Genomic DNA, 21,215 nt, shown 5'->3' with positions numbered 1-21,215 from the left:
GAGGTAGAGGGACCACCTTTGAAGTTTCGAAAGGAACGAAAATTATTTTGTTTGGCCCTCATTCTATTTGTCTTATCCTGAGGAAGGGCATGGCCTTTTCCTCCAGTGATATCGGAAATGATCTCTTTCAGTTCAGGCCTGAATAGGGTCCTACCCTTGAAAGGAATAGCTAATAGCTTAGATTTTGATGACACATCAACAGACCAGGACTTAAGCCATAACGCTCTACGCGCTAAAATGGCAAAACCTGAATTCTTTGCCGCTAATTTAGCCAGTTGAAAAGCGGCATCTGTAATAAAAGAATTAGCTAGCTTGAGAGCCTTAATTCTATCTAAAATATCATCTAATGGGGTCTCAACCTTAAGAGCCTCCTCTAGAGCCTCAAACCAAAAAGCAGCTGCAGTAGTTACAGGAACAATGCACGCTATAGGTTGCAGAAGAAAACCCTGATGAATAAATATTTTCTTTAGAAGACCCTCTAATTTTTTATCCATAGGATCTTTGAAAGCACAACTGTCCTCAATAAGTATAGTTGTACGCTTAGCCAGGGTAGAAATAGCTCCCTCCCATTCCTTAGTAACAATGTCCGAAATCCTCCTAGGGACCGGAAAAACATTAGTGTAAGTAGGAACCTCTAGATATCTATCCATTTTACACAATTTCTCTGGTGGAATTAAAATAGGGTCACAATCATCCAGAGTCGCTAAAACCTCCCTGAGCAACAAGCGGAGGTGTTCAAGCTTAAACTTAAAAGCCGTCATATCTGAGTCTGTTTGAGGGAACATGTTTCCTGAATCAGAAAGCTCTCCCTCAGACAGCAATTCCCCGACCCCCAATTCAGAACATTGTGAGGGTACATCGGAGATGGCTAATAAAGAGTCAGAGGGCTCAGCATTTACTCTCATATCGGACCTACTGCGCTTCCCCTGCAAACCAGGCAGTTTAGATAATACGTCTGTGAGGGTAGTAGGCATAACTGCGGCCATATCTTGCAGGGTGAAAGAATTAGACGCACTAGAAGTACTTGGCGTCGCTTGTGCAGGCGTTAAAGTTTGTGACACTTGGGGAGAAGTAGATGGCATAACCTGATTCTCTTCTGACTGAGAATCATCCTGAGACATACTTTTATCAGCTAAAATATGTTCTTTGCAATGTAAGGCCCTTTCAGTACATGAGGGACACATTTGAAGTGGGGGTTCCACAATGGCTTCTAAACACATGGAACATTGGCTTTCCTCAATGTCCGACATGTTAAACAGGCTAGTAATGACCACAAACAGGCTTGAAAACACTTTATTTAGTAAAAAAAAAAAAAAAAAACAACAATCTGAAAAAACGGTACTGCGCCTTTAGGAGAAAAAAAAAAAGCATACAATTTTTCCAAAACTGCTTGAAAACAATAAAATTATCCCAATTTTATGATAGAAGCATCCCAAATTTTCAGCTAAGTTTGCCCCACAAGGAAAGGAATACTTAACCCTTACCAGAAAAAAACGGAATACAATAAAACGTTTATTTCAATAAAAAACACCCCCTGCACATCGCCACAGCCCTGTGGGTTTATATACCCATAAATGAAGCCATGTGTACCCTCTTTCAATAAAGTATATAAAAAACATCTCTCATAAAAATCGTTATCTGCACTCCGAGTCATGTAAACGTTTGCCCACAAACATTCCAACAGCAGTGTAAACCATTTTTTTTATAGGCCATATATGCAAGCTCAGTAATACCCCTCTTTATACTTTAGGATTACTGCTTACCCTCTTCCCTCATGGGGATACTGTCAGCCAATTCTGAAAAACGTTCCTCACACTGAAGTTTCTTAAGTACTCCTCAGCCATTCTGTGGGAACTGCTCTGGATCTTAGTAACAACTGCTAAGATCATCAGCCTCCAGGCAGAAGTCTTCATCCATCTGCTGCCTGGGGGAAAATAGTACACACCGGTACCATTTAAAATAAAAAAACTCTTGCTTGAAGAAAATAAAAACTAACATTTTATCACCTCTTTCACTTTACCCTTCCTAGTACTTAGAGTAGGCAAAGAGAATGACTGGGGGGTGGAGTCAAGGGAGGAGCTATATAGACAGCTCTGCTGTGGTGCTCTTTGCCACTTCCTGTTAGCAGGAGGATAATATCCCACAAGTAAAGGATGAATCCGTGGACTTGTATCTTATAGAAGAAATATAAGTACAATACATATATTTAGAACTTTATATAAATACATAAAGTGCCAACCCATAGCTGAGTGTGTCTTAAGTAATGAAAACATACTTACCAAAAGACACCCATCCACATATAGCAGATAACCGTTTCAGTAAGGGTTTGGCTATCAGTAGAGGTAATGGAATAAGAGTATATCGTTGATCTGAAAAGGGAGGTAGGAGATGAATCTCTACAACCGATAACAGAGAACCTATGAAATAGATCTCCCGTGAGGAAAACCATTGCATTCAATAGGTGATACTGCCTTCACATGCCTCTGACATTCACTGTACTCTGAGAGGAATCAGGCTTCAAAACGCTGAGAAGCGCATAACAACGTAGAAATCTTAGCACAAACTTACATCACCACCTCAATAGGAGGCAAAGTTTGTAAAACTGAATTGTGGGTGTGGTGAGGGGTGTATTTATAGGCATTTTGAGGTTTGGGAAACTTTGCCCCTCCTGGTAGGATTGTATATCCCATACGTCACTAGCTCATGGACTCTTGCCAATTACATGAAAGAAAAGGGGATTACACATAAGCATATACTCAAACATCATCATCAGGTATTTGTAGAGAGTCAACAGGTTCCGCAGCCGAATGAACATAGGTGGTATATAAAAACGATTACAGGGATCAAATGGGGAGAGAGGGTCCTGCCGAGAGTAGCACTGTTGTAGTCGGCTCTTATTTATTTATTTATAAAATATTTATTTATTTATAAAATATTTTACCATATGAAGGTGAACTACAAACAGCTGGGCTCTCAGGCTTACATGCTATGGGGTTTTAGGGGATAGAAGTGGAGATGGGAAGGTTAGTGTAGGTTGTAAGTGTCCCTGAATAGTAGAGTCTTCAGGGAGCACTTGAAGCTTTTAAAACTAGGGGAGATTCTTGTGGAGCGAGGCAGAGAGTCCATAAGATGGGAGCCAATCTGGAGAAATCTTGTAGACGGGAATGTGAGGAGGTAACAAGAGAGGAGGAGAGTAGGAGATCATGAGCGGAGCGAAGGGGACGGGAAGGAGAGTATCTGGAGACAAGGTCTGAGATGTAGGGGGGAGCAATCCAATTGAGGGCTTTGTGTGTCAGAGTGAGAATTTTGTGTTTAATCCTGGAGGCAAACATACTTCAACTATACAAAGCACTATGAATACTGACAGCACAGTAAACTACTATTACTACATGAAAAATGCATGATCATTTCAAACTTGTTTTTTTATAGTGTTGCTCACCAAGAAATATATCCACAAGCATGTTGAGTGTCAAGCGGTTGGTGTTATTTCTTCCTTTGCCACGTCCTTGTACTTTAGAACAGTGATCTTGTACAAACCTCACAATAGCTTTCACCTCATCTGTTACGTCACGAGTCTTGTATTCCTTAACAGCCAACAGAAATGTGGTCATTATTTTGTATACATATATTAATAAAGTCCATATAGATGTGCCGACAACCCATATATCAACCACCAGGGTGAAAGTAACAAAAATAGTTAAATCCCATAGATGAAATGCTGCACTCACTGGACTAATAATGATTTTAAAAATAAAATAATTTAAATCCCATTTCCATGACTTTCGGTGCCAGCTTGAACCTTTATCAAATGGATTACAAAAGCAGTGTAATATATGCAGATGGAGGCACAGTGGATTTATAAAATTACACACTCCCAACACCAAAAGGTTTAAAAACAAACATAATTTGCCAATTTCCTATAATTATTTATTTGTGAGAACTTATTCTGCTGGTTTTTGTATGTATTCAGCTATTATCTATGAGACACTTTTTTGTAGCAAGTCATTAAGGACCGTTAAACTTGAAATTTCAACAAAACATAAAATGTTTAATTATTGCAAAATACATTCATTACTTATTTTGCAGCCACCTGAATATTGTGTTTGTTTAAAGGCCATTTATGTAAGCTTTTGTTTACCTTTCCCTCCCTAAGCTTCTATGGTGTCACATGTTTTTAAAAAAGTGGGTTATCAGTTTTGCATCAACAATCATGATAGGAGAATCATTATTTGCAATAGTAACTAGGTTGAATCAGTGCTTAACCTCCTTAAAGGGACATTATACACATTTTTTATTTGATTAAATGTTTTGTAGATGATTTATATAGCCCATAAAGTTTGTTTTTAAAATAAAAAAAAATGTATAGTTTTGCTTATTTTTAAATAACATTGCTCTGATTTTCAGACTCCTAACCAAGCCCCAAAGTTTTATGAGAATACTGTCAGCTACCTACTCCAGCTTGCTCCTGTTTGTGTAAAGGGTCTTTTCATATGCAAAAGTGTGTGTGTCTTATTTCCCACTTGCAGTGGGCTTTCCAGCTGCCTTTTCAAAAGAGCTAAACTGAGTGCTTCTAAGTTTTTAAACAGTTTTAGACTGGATTTGTATATCAGTATCTGTGCATCTTATTCTTTATAGTAGTGTCTATTACATGCAGTTATATGAAAATGAGTGTATACTGTCCCTTTAAGGTAATAACAAGAGGGCAGGGTACACCAGTCTGCACATGTGCAAACAGTTTGTGCTATATCTGAATTTTAGTTTGTGATTGGTTAGCAGGGGTTCTTTTATTCTGAGGTGACTGGGAAATCAGTGAAAAGAATAAACATAAAACAATATACTCATTTGACAAACTAAAGCTAAAGTTTTCATTGCAAAATGATTTATATATACAGGTATACCTCACTCATACAGCGGGTTAGGGACCGGAGCCCCGCTGTAAAATAAAACCGCCTTAAAGTGAAACAAGGTGGTTTTAGCTTTTTTTTTTCACTTGCCAGTGTGTTTAAAAACTTTAAAACATGTTTGAACGAACATATATTAGGTGTGCAATAGCGCTAAGTTTAGTTTAACACCAGCAGAGTATTCAATTAGTATTTAATAAAACCTGTACATCACCTGTAAATTAGTAGTAAAATTGCCAAACTACGACACTGAGTGCACTGCAATGCTTTAAACAGACCGAATAGCGCATAACAAAATGGTGCCAGGCGCCTTTTCTCACAATCTCAAGATGAGTAAATTACTGTTTCAAAAACTTTAGAGGCTGAATTTCAGCTCCATATTAGCTTTGTATTAGTGAAGCACTGTAAAGTGCAGCGCTGCAAAGCGAGGTATACCCGTATATATGAAGGTTCATAATCATCTAGTTTATAGTTTGTGTTAAATGTCCCTTTAGTGAAGAAATTAAGCAAAGAGTTTGTAAAATGTCCACACAATGGCATAATTACTTGCAACTGAGAGAAATAATGTGTTGGAGAACACAGGAGAACTTAATCCAGTGGGGTGTATTAATGTGATTTTTTATGTGAAAACCCCCCAGAGGTAGGCCAAAACAAAAAAGGTATTAATATAATGTATTGGAATTAAAAATACAACAAAAGCCCTATTGTTTGGTTCCATCAAAACTACAACATTAAGCCTAGGTTTATAAAGTGTGTATATGAATAGATTTGTGGTTGCATACTATAAGAAAAAACAATGATTAGTTTTAGGAATTCATATATTATACCTTCTTCCCATTACAGTTGTCACATGCCACTCGTGGATGTTCCTTGCAGAATTTTGGGTTAAAGTTATTTTCTCCAAAGTAAGCCAGAAGCTGTGTTCTACGACACTCTAGCACATTCTCACAGTAATGCACCATACTATATAGGTTGTTGAAATGTGTCTGCTTTGTATGACTGTTGCCATCCTTCTCCACTGACAAAACAAAGAGCTCATTAGCCACAAGCAAATAATGGACCCCGTTACACAATCAATTTCACTATAATACCGCAAAAAAGTTAGATCTGACCCACAGTAACCCAGTAACATGACTGGGATAGATGGAATTCCATTTAAGATGTGAAATACCTATGTAGCATTTTCATACACAATGATGACCAACCACCCAGAACCAAAGCTCTTGTTAGAAACCATGCTATAAATGGATACTTCTGTATATAAGCAAATGCATACAAGTAGAAATTAATGACTCACTCATTAATAGCCTGCGGATACGTGTTACATCATGGTAGCTGTAGAACAGGAGACAGTGGGACATCTCACCATCTCGACCAGCTCTGCCAGACTCCTGGTAGTATCCCTCCACAGACTTGGGGAGTGAGGCATGGATGACATACCTTACATCTGGCTTATCGATACCCATCCCAAATGCAATAGTGGCACAAATTACCTTGACAAAAAAAGAAAAGAAATAAAAAAAAAACAACTAAATTTATGCTTACCTGATAAATTTCTCTCTTTCTGGACATGGAGTCATACATAGTAGTAACATAGTAGATGACGTCAGTCCAATTACTAGTGGAATATTCAACTCCTGGCCAGCAGGAGGAGGCAAAGAGCACTGCAGCAAAGCTGTTAAGTGTAACTTCCCTTACCCATAATCCCAAGTCATTCAGACGAAGGTAAATGGAAAAAGAACAAACACAAGGGTGAAAATGTGCCTGATGTTTACTCAAAAAAAAAACCTGACGAATTATAAATAAAAAGAGGGCGGGTCGTGGACTCTCCATGTCCAGAAAGAAAGAAATTTATCAAGTAAGCATACATTTTGTTTCCTTTCCTATGACATGGAGAGTCCACAACATCATTCCAATTACTAGAGGACACAGAATGAACAGGGAGGGAGAAAAGGCAGGAGGGACCTAAACAGAAGGCACCACCCGCTTCAGGAACCTTTCTCCCAAAAGAATCCTCAGCTGAGGCAAAAGTATCAAATTTGGAAAAAGTATGCAGAGAGGACCATGTTGCCGCCTTGCAAATCTGTTTCACAGAAGCTTCATTTTTGAAAGCCCAAGAAAAGGAGACAGCCTTAGTGGAATGAGTCGTAATTCTCTCAGGAGGCTGCTGTCCTGCAGTCTCATAAGCCAAACGAATCATACTTCTTAACCAGAGGGAAAGAGTAGTAGAAGTGGCTTTCTGACCCTTACGCTTTCCAGAGAAAGGGCAGAAGATTGACGAAAATCCTTAGTAGCTTGAAAGTAAAATTTGAGAGCACGCACAAGATATGGAAGAAGTAACAACAATTTTCTGATTAATGTTTCGATCCGACACCACCTTAGGGAGAAACCCCAATTTAGTACGAAGGACCGCCTTATCTGCATGAAAAAACAGAATTTATGCTTACCTGATAAATTACTTTCTCTTGCGGTGTATCCAGTCCATGGATTCATCCTTACTTGTGGGATATTCTCATTCCCTACAGGAAGTGGCAAAGAGAGCACACAGCAGAGCTGTCCATATAGCTCCCCCCCTAGCTCCACCCCCCAGTCATTCGACCGAAGGTTAGGAGAAAAGGAGAAACCATAGGGTGCAGTGGTGACTGTAGTTTAAACAAAAATTTTTTATTAACCTGACTTAATTGCCAGGGCGGGCCGTGGACTGGATACACCGCAAGAGAAAGTAATTTATCAGGTAAGCATAAATTCTGTTTTCTCTTGCAAGGTGTATCCAGTCCACGGATTCATCCTTACTTGTGGGATACCAATACCAAAGTTTTAGGACACGGATGAAGGGAGGGAACAAGACAGGTAACCTAAACGGAAGGCACCACTGCTTGCAAAACCTTTCTCCCAAAAATAGCCTCAGAAGAAGCAAAAGTATCGAATTTGTAAAATTTGGCAAAAGTATGCAGTGAAGACCAAGTCGCTGCCTTACAAATCTGTTCAACAGAAGCCTCATTCTTGAAAGCCCATGTAGAAGCCACAGCTCTGGTGGAATGAGCTGTAATTCGTTCAGGAGGCTGCTGTCCAGCAGTCTCATAAGCCAATCGGATGATGCTTTTCAGCCAGAAGGAAAGAGAGGTAGCAGTTGCTTTCTGACCTCTTCTCTTACCAGAATAGACAACAAACAAGGATGATGTCTGTCTGAAATCCTTGGTTGCTTGCAAATAGAATTTCAAAGCACGAACCACATCAAGATTGTGTAATAGCCGTTCCTTCTTTGAAGCTGGATTAGGACACAGGGAAGGAACAATGATTTCCTGGTTAATATTCTTATTAGAAACAACTTTAGGAAGAAAACCAGGTTTGGTACGCAAAACTACCTTATCTGCATGGAACACCAGATAGAGTGAATTACATTGCAAAGCAGACAATTCTGAAACTCTTCGAGCAGAAGATACAGCTACCAAACACAAAACTTTCCAAGATAATAACTTAATATCTATGGAATGTAAAGGTTCAAACGGAACCCCTTGAAGAACTGAAAGAACTAAATTTAGACTCCATGGCGGAGCCACAGGTTTTATAGACAGGCTTGATTCTGACTAAAGCCTGAGCAACGCTTGAACGTCTGGTACCTCTGCCAGACGCTTGTGTAAAAGGATAGACAGAGCAGATATCTGTCCCTTTAAGGAACTAGCTGACAAGCCTTTCTCCAATCCTTCTTGGAGAAAAGACAATATCCTTGGAATCCTAATCTTACTCCACGAGTAACCCTTGGATTCACACCAACAAAGATATTTCTGCCATATCTTATGGTAAATTTTCCTGGTGACAGGCTTTCTAGCCTGAATCAAAGTATCTATAACTGATTCAGAGAAACCACGCTTAGATAGAATTAAGCATTCAATCTCCAAGCAGTCAGCTGCAGAGAAACTAGATTTGGATGCTTGAATGGACCCTGAATTAGAAGATCCTGCCTCGTTTGCAGTGTCCAAGGTGGGACAGATGACATGTCCGCTAGGTCTGTATACCAAGTCCTGCGTGGCCACGCAGGCGCTATCAGAATTACCGAAGCCTTCTCCTGTTTGATTCTGGCTACCAGACGAGGGAGAAGGGGAAACGGTGGAAAGACATAAGCCAGATTGAAGGACCAAGGCGCTACTAGAGCATCTATCAATGCCGCGTTGGGGTCCCTGGACCGGGATCCGTAGAGAGGAAGTTTGGAGTTCTGACGGGACGCCATCAGATCCAATTCTGGAATACCCCATAGCTGGGTCAGCTGAGCAAAAACCTCCGGGTGGAGTTCCCACTCCCCCGGGTGAAAAGTCTGACGACTTAGAAAATCCGCCTCCCAGTTGTCTACACCTGGGATGTGAATTGCAGATAGATGGCAGGAGTGATCCTCCGCCCACCTGATTATTTTGGTTACTTCCTTCATCGCTAGGGAACTCTTTGTTCCCCCCTGATGATTGATGTACGCCACAGTCGTGATGTTGTCCGACTGAAATCTGATGAATTTGGCAGCCGCGAGTTGAGGCCATGCCTGAAGCGTGTTGAATATTGCTCTCAGTTCCAAAATGTTTATCGGGAGAAGAGACTCTTCCCGAGACCATAGGCCCTGAGCTTTGAGGGAGTCCCAGACTGCGCCCCAGCCTAATAGACTGGCGTCGGTCGTGACAATGATCCACTCCGGTCTGCGGAAGCACATTCCCTGAGACAGGTGATCCTGAGACAACCACCAGAGAAGAGAATCTCTGGTTTTCTGGTACCAGTTGTATCTGAGGAGACAAATCTGCATAATCTCCATTCCACTGTTTGAGCATGCACAGTTGCAGTGGTCTGAGATGTATTCGAGCAAAAGGGACTACGTCCATTGCCGCTACCATTAATCCGATTACCTCCATGCACTGAGCTACAGATGGCCGAGGAATGGAATGAAGAACTCGGCAAGTAGTTAAAAGCTTTAACTTTCTGACCTCAGTCAGAAATATTTTCATTTCTACCGAGTCTATTAATGTTCCCAGGAAGGGAACCCTTGTGAGCGGGGACAGAGAACTTTTTTCGATGTTCACCTTCCACCCGTGAGACCTTAGAAAGGCCAGAACAATCTCCGTATGAGCCTTGGCTCTGGGAAAAGACAACGCCTGTATTAAGATGTCGTCCAAATAAGGTTCTACAGCAATGCCCCGCGGTCTTAATACCGCCAGAAGGGACCCTAGCACTTTTGTGAAAATTCTGGGAGCGGTGGCCAACCCGAACGGAAGGGCCACGAACTGGTAATGCTTGTCCAGAAAGGCGAGCCTTAGGAACTGATGATGATCTTTGTGGATAGGAATATGTAGGTACGCATCCTTTAGATCCACGGTAGTCATATATTGACCTTCCTGGATCATAGGTAAGATTGTCCGGATGGTCTCCATCTTGAATGATGGAACTCTGAGGAATTTGTTTAGAATTTTTAGATCCAGGATTGGCCTGAAAGTTCCTTCCTTTTTGGGAACCACAAACAGGTTTGAGTAAAAACCCAGTCCTTGTTCTGCAATTGGAACTGGATATATCACTCCCATCTTGAGTAGCTCTTCTACACAGCGTAAGAACGCCTCTTTCTTTGTCTGGTCTGTAGACTGACGAGAAATGTGGAACCTTCCCCTTGGAGGGGAGTCCTTGAATTCTAGAAGATATCCCTGAGTAACGATCTCTAGTGCCCAGGGATCGGGAACATCTCTTGCCCAAGCCTGAGCAAAGAGAGAGAGTCTGCCCCCTACCAGATCCGGTCCCGGATCGGGGGCTACCCCTTCATGCTGTCTTAGTAGCAGCTGCAGGCTTCTTGACCTGTTTACCCTTGTTCCAGCCCTGCAAAGGCTTCCAGGTTGCCTTGGGCTGTGAAGTGTTACCCTCTTGCTTTGCGGTTGCAGAGGTTGAAGCAGGACCGCTCCTGAAGTTGCGAAAGGAACGAAAATTAGCCTTGTTTTTAGCCTTAAAAGGCCTATCTTGCGGGAGAGCATGGCCCTTTCCCCCGGTGATATCCGAAATAATCTCTTTCAACCCGGGCCTGAAAAGGGTCTTTCCTTTGAAAGGGATATTCAGTAATTTTGTTTTGGACGACACGTCAGGCGACCATGACTTGAGCCAAAGCGCTCTGCGCGCCATAATGGCGAAACCAGAATTTTTCCCCGCTAACTTAGCTAATTGCAAAGCGGCATCTGTGATAAAAGAATTAGCCAGCTTTAAAGCATTAATTCTATCCATGACTTCGTCATATGAAGTCTCCCTCTGGAGCGACTCCTCCAGAGCCTCAAACCAAAAGGCCGCTGCAGTAGTTACAGGAATAATGCAGGCAATAGGTTGGAGAAGGAAACCTTGTTGAACAAATATTCTCTTTAGTAAACCTTCTAACTTTTTAAAAGCACAACTGTCTTCAATTGGGATGGTTGTGCGCTTAGCTAGTGTCGAAACTGCCCCCTCTACCTTAGGGACCGTCTGCCATGCGTCCCGCCTGGGATCAGTTATGGGGAACATTTTCTTAAAGATAGGGGGGGGGGGAACAAAAGGTACACCTGGACTCTCCCACTCCCTAGCAACAATATCCGCCACCCTCTTAGGGATCGGAAACGCATCAGTGTATACAGGGACTTCTAGATATTTGTCCATTTTACACAATTTCTCTGGGACCACCATAGGGTCACAATCATCCAGAGTTGATAAAACCTCCCTAAGCAATACGCGGAGGTGTTCCAATTTAAATTTAAACGCTAGTGAATCTGATTCTGCCCGCTGAGAAACCTTTCCTGAGTCAGAAATTTCTCCTTCAGACATCACATCCCTCGCCCCTTCTTCAGAGTGTTGTGAGGGTACATCAGATAAACCTCCCAAAGCTTCCGACTGCTCCTCATCTGTTCTTAAAACAGAGCTATTGCACTTTTTAGGGAAAACTGGCAGTTTGGATAGAAAGGCCGCAAGGGAATTATCCATGACTGTCGCTAGTTGTTGCAATGTAATAGGTGCCAATGCACTAGAGGTACTAGGTATCGCTTGAGCGGGCGTAACTGGTGATGACACATGGGGAGAGGAAGGCGGACTATCCTCATTACCTTCAGTCAAAGAATCATCTAGGGCTATATTTTTAAGTGACACAATATGATCCTTGAAGTGTATAGACACATTAGTGCACTTGGGACACATTTTGAGTGGGGGTTCCACAATGGCTTCTGAACACATAGAGCAAGGCTTTTCCTTAGTGTCAGACATGTTTAACAGATTAGTAATATACACAAGCAGGCTTGGAAAACACTTTAATCAATAAAAAATACAATTTGAAATAAACGGTACTGTGCCTTTAAGAAATAAAAAGCGCACACAATTTTACAAAACGGTGAAAAATGAACCAAATCACTTGAAATTTTCACAGTATGTGCCTAATGCTTCGATATGATTGCACAGCAAGTTTCAGCCTGATTAACCCTTTAATGCCCAAACCGGAGCAGTTTAAAGTCTGCAACCGGATAATAAACTACAGCACCTTGCCACAGCAGCCTGCCGTGGCCCTACCTGCCCTTAGGGATTAGTTTTGTGAAAGTCAAGCCTCTGGAAGTCCTCAAACAGTCTCTGAACTCTCCATGTGAAGCAGCATGAGCAATCTGTCAGGATTAACTGCACAACTGAGGCGCGAAATTAGGCCCCTCCCACTCCACTCCGGAGTTGTGAGGCCTTCAGAATCCCCATTTTAGGTGACTAAAATAATGCCATGTGGAATAACAACCCCGTAATAAACACACCAAAAGTGTTTAAAAAGTGTCTATAATGAGTATTTTGTTAAATAAAATAATTGATTGCCCTGTAACAGTGTCAACCAGCCTATTGAGCCCTCTTAAATAAGCCTTCAGTTCTATACTGAGTCTCAGAACATGGCTTACCCTTCCCACATGGGGATTCTTGTCAGTCTTCTAGATTTATCTTGTCTTGACTAGAAAAAAGATGACTGAAACATTTCTCCAGAGAGTAAATAGCACAAACCGGTACTATTTAAAAATAAACTTTTGATTGAAGATATAAAACTACAAATCTAACACCACATTCACTTTACCCTCCCGTAGAGAGGCCCTGCTGCCAGAGCCGGCAAAGAGAATGACTGGGGGGTGGAGCTATATGGACAGCTCTGCTGTGTGCTCTCTTTGCCACTTCCTGTAGGGAATGAGAATATCCCACAAGTAAGGATGAATCCGTGGACTGGATACACCTTGCAAGAGAAATAAGGTACCGGGAAAAACACTACAGAGCTGAAACCTCAGAACTCTGCGAGCGGAAGAAATAGCAAGGAGAAACAAAACCTCCCAAGATAACCACATAATATCCACAGCATGCATCGGTTCAAATGGAGCCTGCTGCAAAACTTTATAAAGTGCCATAAAACAGATTGAGATCTGTGCATATCCTAAAAGGACTAATTAAGTAAAAATAGTTTGCATAAAAAAATAGTTTAAAAATTGCTGGCAAGTATTTTAAATAATTTTCAAAAATAAGGAAAAACAGAATTTATGTTTACCTGATAAATTACTTTCTCCAACGGTGTGTCCGGTCCACGGCGTCATCCTTACTTGTGGGATATTCTCTTCCCCAACAGGAAATGGCAAAGAGCCCAGCAAAGCTGGTCACATGATCCCTCCTAGGCTCCGCCTACCCCAGTCATTCGACCGACGTAAAGGAGGAATATTTGCATAGGAGAAACCATATGATACCGTGGTGACTGTAGTTAAAGAAAATAAATTATCAGACCTGATTAAAAAACCAGGGCGGGCCGTGGACCGGACACACCGTTGGAAAAAGTAATTTATCAGGTAAACATAAATTCTGTTTTCTCCAACATAGGTGTGTCCGGTCCACGGCGTCATCCTTACTTGTGGGAACCAATACCAAAGCTTTAGGACACGGATGAAGGGAGGGAGCAAATCAGGTCACCTAAATGGAAGGCACCACGGCTTGCAAAACCTTTCTCCCAAAAATAGCCTCAGAAGAAGCAAAAGTATCAAACTTGTAAAATTTGGTAAAAGTGTGCAGTGAAGACCAAGTCGCTGCCCTACATATCTGATCAACAGAAGCCTCGTTCTTGAAGGCCCATGTGGAAGCCACAGCCCTAGTGGAATGAGCTGTGATTCTTTCAGGAGGCTGCCGTCCGGCAGTCTCATAAGCCAATCTGATGATGCTTTTAATCCAAAAAGAGAGAGAGGTAGAAGTTGCTTTTTGACCTCTCCTTTTACCAGAGTAAACAACAAACAAGGAAGATGTTTGTCTAAAATCCTTTGTAGCATCTAAATAGAATTTTAGAGCGCGAACAACATCCAAATTGTGCAACAAACGTTCCTTCTTTGAAACTGGATTCGGACACAAAGAAGGCACGACTATCTCCTGGTTAATGTTTTTGTTAGAAACAACTTTCGGAAGAAAACCAGGTTTAGTACGTAAAACCACCTTATCTGCATGGAACACCAGATAAGGAGGAGAACACTGCAGAGCAGATAATTCTGAAACTCTTCTAGCAGAAGAAATTGCAACCAAAAACAAAACTTTCCAAGATAATAACTTAATATCAACGGAATGTAAGGGTTCAAACGGAACCCCCTGAAGAACTGAAAGAACTAAGTTGAGACTCCAAGGAGGAGTCAAAGGTTTGTAAACAGGCTTGATTCTAACCAGAGCCTGAACAAAGGCTTGAACATCTGGCACAGCTGCCAACTTTTTGTGAAGTAACACAGACAAGGCAGAAATCTGTCCCTTCAAGGAACTTGCAGATAATCCTTTCTCCAATCCTTCTTGAAGAAAGGATAGAATCTTAGGAATTTTTACCTTGTCCCAAGGGAATCCTTTAGATTCACACCAACAGATATATTTTTTCCATATTTTGTGGTAAATTTTTCTGGTTACAGGCTTTCTGGCCTGAACAAGAGTATCAATAACAGAATCTGAGAACCCTCGCTTTGATAAGATCAAGCGTTCAATCTCCAAGCAGTCAGTTGGAGTGAGACCAGATTCGGATGTTCGAACGGACCTTGAACAAGAAGGTCTCGTCTCAAAGGTAGCTTCCATGGTGGAGCCGATGACATATTCACCAGATCTGCATACCAAGTCCTGCGTGGCCACGCAGGAGCTATCAAGATCACCGATGCCCTCTCCTGATTGATCCTGGCTACCAGCCTGGGGATGAGAGGAAACGGCGGGAATACATAAGCTAGTTTGAAGGTCCAAGGTGCTACTAGTGCATCTACTAGAGTCGCCTTGGGATCCCTGGATCTGGACCCGTAGCAAGGAACCTTGAAGTTCTGACGAGAGGCCATCAGATCCATGTCTGGAATGCCCCACAGTTGAGTAATTTGGGCAAAGATTTCCGGATGGAGTTCCCACTCCCCCGGATGTAATGTCTGACGACTCAGAAAATCCGCTTCCCAATTTTCCACTCCTGGGATGTGGATTGCAGACAGGTGGCAGGAGTGAGTCTCCGCCCATTGAATGATTTTGGTCACTTCTTCCATCGCCAGGGAACTCCTTGTTCCCCCCTGATGGTTGATGTACGCAACAGTCGTCATGTTGTCTGATTGAAACCGTATGAACTTGGCCTTTGCAAGCTGAGGCCAAGCCTTGAGAGTATTGAGTATCGCTCTCAGTTCCAGAATATTTATCGGTAGAAGAGATTCTTCCCGAGACCAAAGACCCTGAGCTTTCAGGGGTCCCCAGACCGCGCCCCAGCCCATCAGACTGGCGTCGGTCGTGACAATGACCCACTCTGGCCTGCGGAAGTTCATCCCTTGTGACAGGTTGTCCAGGGACAGCCACCAACGGAGTGAATCTCTGGTCCTCTGATTTACTTGTATCGTCGGAGACAAGTCTGTATAGTCCCCATTCCACTGACTGAGCATGCACAGTTGTAATGGTCTTAGATGAATGCGCGCAAAAGGAACTATGTCCATTGCCGCTACCATCAAACCTATTACTTCCATGCACTGCGCTATGGAAGGAAGAGGAACGGAATGAAGTATTTGACAAGAGTTTAGAAGTTTTGTTTTTCTGGCCTCTGTCAGAAAAATCCTCATTTCTAAGGAGTCTATTATTGTTCCCAAGAAGGGAACCCTTGTTGACGGAGATAGAGAACTCTTTTCTACGTTCACTTTCCATCCGTGAGATCTGAGAAAGGCCAGGACTATGTCCGTGTGAGCCTTTGCTTGAGGAAGGGACGACGCTTGAATCAGAATGTCGTCCAAGTAAGGTACTACTGCAATGCCCCTTGGTCTTAGCACCGCTAGAAGGGACCCTAGTACCTTTGTGAAAATCCTTGGAGCAGTGGCTAATCCGAAAGGAAGTGCCACGAACTGGTAATGCTTGTCCAGGAATGCGAACCTTAGGAACCGATGATGTTCCTTGTGGATAGGAATATGTAGATACGCATCCTTTAAATCCACCGTGGTCATGAATTGACCTTCCTGGATGGAAGGAAGAATTGTTCGAATGGTTTCCATTTTGAACGATGGAACCTTGAGAAACTTGTTTAGGATCTTGAGATCTAAGATTGGTCTGAACGTTCCCTCTTTTTTGGGAACTACGAACAGATTGGAGTAGAACCCCATCCCTTGTTCCCCTAATGGAACAGGATGAATCACTCCCATTTTTAACAGGTCTTCTACACAATGTAAGAATGCCTGTTTTTTTATGTGGTCTGAAGACAATTGAGACCTGTGGAACCTCCCCCTTGGGGGAAGCCCTTTGAATTCCAGAAGATAACCTTGGGAGACTATTTCTAGTGCCCAAGGATCCAGAACATCTCTTGCCCAAGCCTGAGCGAAGAGAGAGAGTCTGCCCCCCACCAGATCCGTTCCCGGATCGGGGGCCAACAGTTCATGCTGTCTTGGTAGCAGTGGCAGGTTTCTTGGCCTGCTTTCCCTTGTTCCAGCCTTGCATTGGTCTCCAGGCTGGCTTGGCTTGAGAAGTATTACCCTCTTGCTTAGAGGACGTAGCACTTGGGGCTGGTCCGTTTCTACGAAAGGGACGAAAATTAGGTTTATTTTTGGCCTTGAAAGACCTATCCTGAGGAAGGGCGTGGCCCTTACCCCCAGTGATATCAGAGATAATCTCTTTCAAGTCAGGGCCAAACAGCGTTTTCCCCTTGAAAGGAATGTTAAGCAATTTGTTCTTGGAAGACGCATCCGCTGACCAAGATTTCAACCAAAGCGCTCTGCGCGCCACAATAGCAAACCCAGAATTTTTTGCCGCTAACCTAGCCAATTGCAAAGTGGCGTCTAGGGTGAAAGAATTAGCCAATTTGAGAGCACGGATTCTGTCCATAATCTCCTCATAAGGAGGAGAATCACTAGTGATCGCCTTTTCTAGCTCATCGAACCAGAAACACGCGGCTGTAGTGACAGGGACAATGCATGAAATTGGTTGTAGAAGGTAACCTTGCTGAACAAACATCTTTTTAAGCAAACCTTCTAATTTTTTATCCATAGGATCTTTGAAAGCACAACTATCTTCTATGGGTATAGTGGTGCGTTTGTTTAAAGTAGAAACCGCCCCCTCGACCTTGGGGACTGTCTGCCATAAGTCCTTTCTGGGGTCGACCATAGGAAACAATTTTTTAAATATGGGGGGAGGGACGAAAGGTATACCGGGCCTTTCCCATTCTTTATTTACAATGTCCGCCACCCGCTTGGGTATAGGAAAAGCTTCTGGGGGCCCCGGGACCTCTAGGAACTTGTCCATTTTACATAGTTTCTCTGGGATGATCAAATTCTCACAATCATCCAGAGTGGATAACACCTCCTTAAGCAGAGCGCGGAGATGTTCCAACTTAAATTTAAATGTAATCACATCAGGTTCAGCTTGTTGAGAAATTTTCCCTGAATCTGAAATTTCTCCCTCAGACAAAACCTCCCTGGCCCCCTCAGACTGGTGTAGGGGCCCTTCAGAAACAATATCATCAGCGTCCTCATGCTCTTCAGTATTATCTAAAACAGAGCAGTCGCGCTTACGCTGATAAGTGGGCATTTTGGCTAAAATGTTTTTGATAGAATTATCCATTACAGCCGTTAATTGTTGCATAGTAAGGAGTATTGGCGCGCTAGATGTACTAGGGGCCTCCTGAGTGGGCAAGACTGGTGTAGACGAAGGAGGGGATGATGAAGTACCATGCTTACTCCCCTCACTTGAGGAATCATCTTGGGCATCATTTTCTCTAAATTTTGTGTCACATAAATCACATCTAATTAAATGAGAAGGAACCTTGGCTTCCCCACATTCAGAACACAGTCTATCTGGTAGTTCAGACATGTTAAACAGGCATAAACTTGATAACAAAGTACAAAAAACGTTTTAAAATAAAACCGTTACTGTCACTTTAAATTTTAAACTGAACACACTTTATTACTGCAATTGCGAAAAAGTATGAAGGAATTGTTCAAAATTCACCAAAATTTCACCACAGTGTCTTAAAGCCTTAAAAGTATTGCACACCAAATTTGGAAGCTTTAACCCTTAAAATAACGGAACCGGAGCCGTTTTTATCTTTAACCCCTTTACAGTCCCTGGTATCTGCTTTGCTGAGACCCAACCAAGCCCAAAGGGGGATACGATATCAAATGACGCCTTCAGAAAGTCTTTTCTATGTATCAGAGCTCCTCACACATGCGACTGCATGTCATGCTTCTCAGAAACAAGTGCGCAATACCGGCGCGAAAATGAGACTCTGCCTATGATAAGGGAAAGCCCCTAGAGAATAAGGTATCCCAAACAGTGCCTGCCGATATTATTTTACAAAATACCCAGATTAAAATGATTCCTCAAGGCTAAATATGTTTATTATATGAATCGATTTAGCCCAGAAAATGTCTACAGTCTTAAAAAGCCCTTGTGAAGCCCTTATTTATTGGCTGTAATAAAAATGGCTTACCGGATCCCATAGGGAAAATGACAGCTTCCAGCATTACATCGTCTTGTTAGAATGTGTCATACCTCAAGCAGTAAAATTCTGCTCACTGTTCCCTCAACTGAAGTTAATTCCTCTCAACAGTCCTGTGTGGAACAGCCATCGATTTTAGTAACGGTTGCTAAAATCATTTTCCTCTTACAAACAGAAATCTTCATCTCTTTTCTGTTTCAGAGTAAATAGTACATACCAGCACTATTTTAAAATAACAAACTCTTGATTGAATAATAAAAACTACAGTTAAACACTAAAAAACTCTAAGCCATCTCCGTGGAGATGTTGCCTGTACAACGGCAAAGAGAATGACTGGGGTAGGCGGAGCCTAGGAGGGATCATGTGACCAGCTTTGCTGGGCTCTTTGCCATTTCCTGTTGGGGAAGAGAATATCCCACAAGTAAGGATGACGCCGTGGACCGGACACACCTATGTTGGAGAAATTAGTTACAAAGCTGTGCTGTCTGGAGCAGCTAACTCCACCCCCCTTATCAGTGTTTAAACAGAGGCATTGTATTTTAACGGAGTTCACAGCTTCTAGGTATGCTCCAGCAGATAATCCCTAATCACTTCTGCATTTTACCAAAACAAAGGCTACAGCCATAAAGGAAATGTGTGGGGGGAGTTAGAGCTCTACAATTTAGAAACTAAAAAGAAAAGGTTAATGACAAGGCACTGCATTATAAATTTGCAGGTAAAGTAATTAAAGTACATATTATATTATTTTGTCTCTATCCCAACTTGTTTTATGTCCCTTTAAGAACTAGTATAAGGCTCCAAGGAGTAGCAACAGGTGTAAATACAGGCCTGATTCTGACCAGGGCCTGAACAAAAGCTTGGACTCACGGATGCTCTCTCCTGTTTGATACTAGCAATGACTCGTGGAAGGAGAGCAAACGGAGGAAACAGGTAAGCTAGCCCGAAAACCCAAGGGACCGCCTGAGGATCTCTTGTCCTTGAACCGTACTTTGGAAGCTTGGCGTTTTGACGAGACGCCAACAGATGCATCCCCAGGATGAAAAGTCTGTCTGCTCAGAAATCCGCTTCCCAATTGTCCACTCCTGGAAAGTGGATGACAAATAGGAAATAATTGTGAGCTTCCGTCCACTGCAGAATGCTAGTCACCTCCTTCATGGCCAAGTTCCTTCTTGGTGGTTGATGTAAGCAACTGAGGTGAAGTCGTCCGACTGGAACCTGATAAACCAGACTAAAGATAATTGAGGCCAAGCTGACAGGGAATTGAAGATTGCTCTCAACTCCAAAGATGTTTATGGGGAGAGAAGACTCCTCCCGAGTCCACAGGCCCTGAGCATTCAGATAACCCCAAACAGCTACCCAGCCCGATAGACTGGCGTCCGTAGTCACCCAGGAAGGTCTCAGGAAGAAAGTGCCCCAAGACAGAAGGTTCTGAGAAATCCATCACGAGAGTCTCTTGTAGGGGGTCCAAATTTATCATTTGTGAAAAATCTGAATGGTCTCCGTTCCATTGACAGAGTATGCAAAGTTGTAGCAGTCGCAGATGGAACCGAGCAAAAGGAATAATGTCCTAGAACCTTCGTAAAATATATATATATATACACATATGATATACAACATTGGACAAACAAAGCCTAATACCAAAATGAGTCTTCAGGGACAAAGAATGACCTCAAGTAAAAATCCTCCCAAATAAGAGGGATAAAATATGGTCTCTGTACAAAAATAAGATAACATTATCATGTATTCTATAAATGTTATCGTATAATAAAAAAATCCTTATACTGAGCCCATATAAAAGTAAAATATGGAAGCATCTTAGGTTACTAAGAAAAACTAAGTATATTGAAAAAGTATTACATAATACCTATAATCATATAGACAAGGTATTGTACCCGTATACCTGAGAAAAAAACCATAAACTTAAACGAGTTTACACTTAAACTACCACCAAATGGCAGTAAACATCAGAGAAAAGGCTTCAATTTACACCATCCCCAGGATTAACCTCTAAACCAGAGTAAAGCATCCTATCTGCGGGGTAGTAGAAAAAAAAAAAAGGATAAACTTATTCGTTCCTGTAAAGAAAGAAAATATGCATAAGCCAAATTACCATAAACTGCCACAAGATGGCAGCCACGGCTAAGAAATTACAGAGTTTCTGTGGGGTACAGAAAAATAAACTGTACAAAAATAAAATACCTAAAATTCCACCAACAAATATTGGAATGCCTATTAGGTTACCATAAAAAAAATTAAAAGGCTATCCTTATGCCCATACCCAATAACAAATTGAGTAAACAGGTGAAACTCGAAAAATTAGAATATCGTGCAAAAGGGGTTTTCATGAGCTGTAAGCCATAATCATCACAATTATGACAAATCACGGCTTG

At 42.1% G+C, this 21,215-nt stretch overlaps 1 protein-coding gene across 1 annotated transcript in view; it reads right to left on the bottom strand.

The window, feature by feature from the left end:
- BLM (BLM RecQ like helicase) overlaps window positions 1-21,215 on the bottom strand; it is a 117,526-nt gene that overhangs the window by 50,286 nt on the left and 46,025 nt on the right. The window contains 3 exon segments of the mRNA XM_053719573.1: window positions 3,440-3,584; window positions 5,729-5,919; window positions 6,199-6,394. Of these exon segments, the coding sequence (XP_053575548.1) occupies window positions 3,440-3,584; window positions 5,729-5,919; window positions 6,199-6,394 (532 nt within the window).

The sequence above is a fragment of the Bombina bombina genome, chromosome 6, assembly GCF_027579735.1.
Source record: "Bombina bombina isolate aBomBom1 chromosome 6, aBomBom1.pri, whole genome shotgun sequence".
Classification (NCBI taxonomy): domain Eukaryota; kingdom Metazoa; phylum Chordata; class Amphibia; order Anura; family Bombinatoridae; genus Bombina; species Bombina bombina.
The sequence above is the reverse complement of the archived record's forward strand: the minus strand, read 5'-3'. Positions and strand labels throughout refer to the sequence as shown.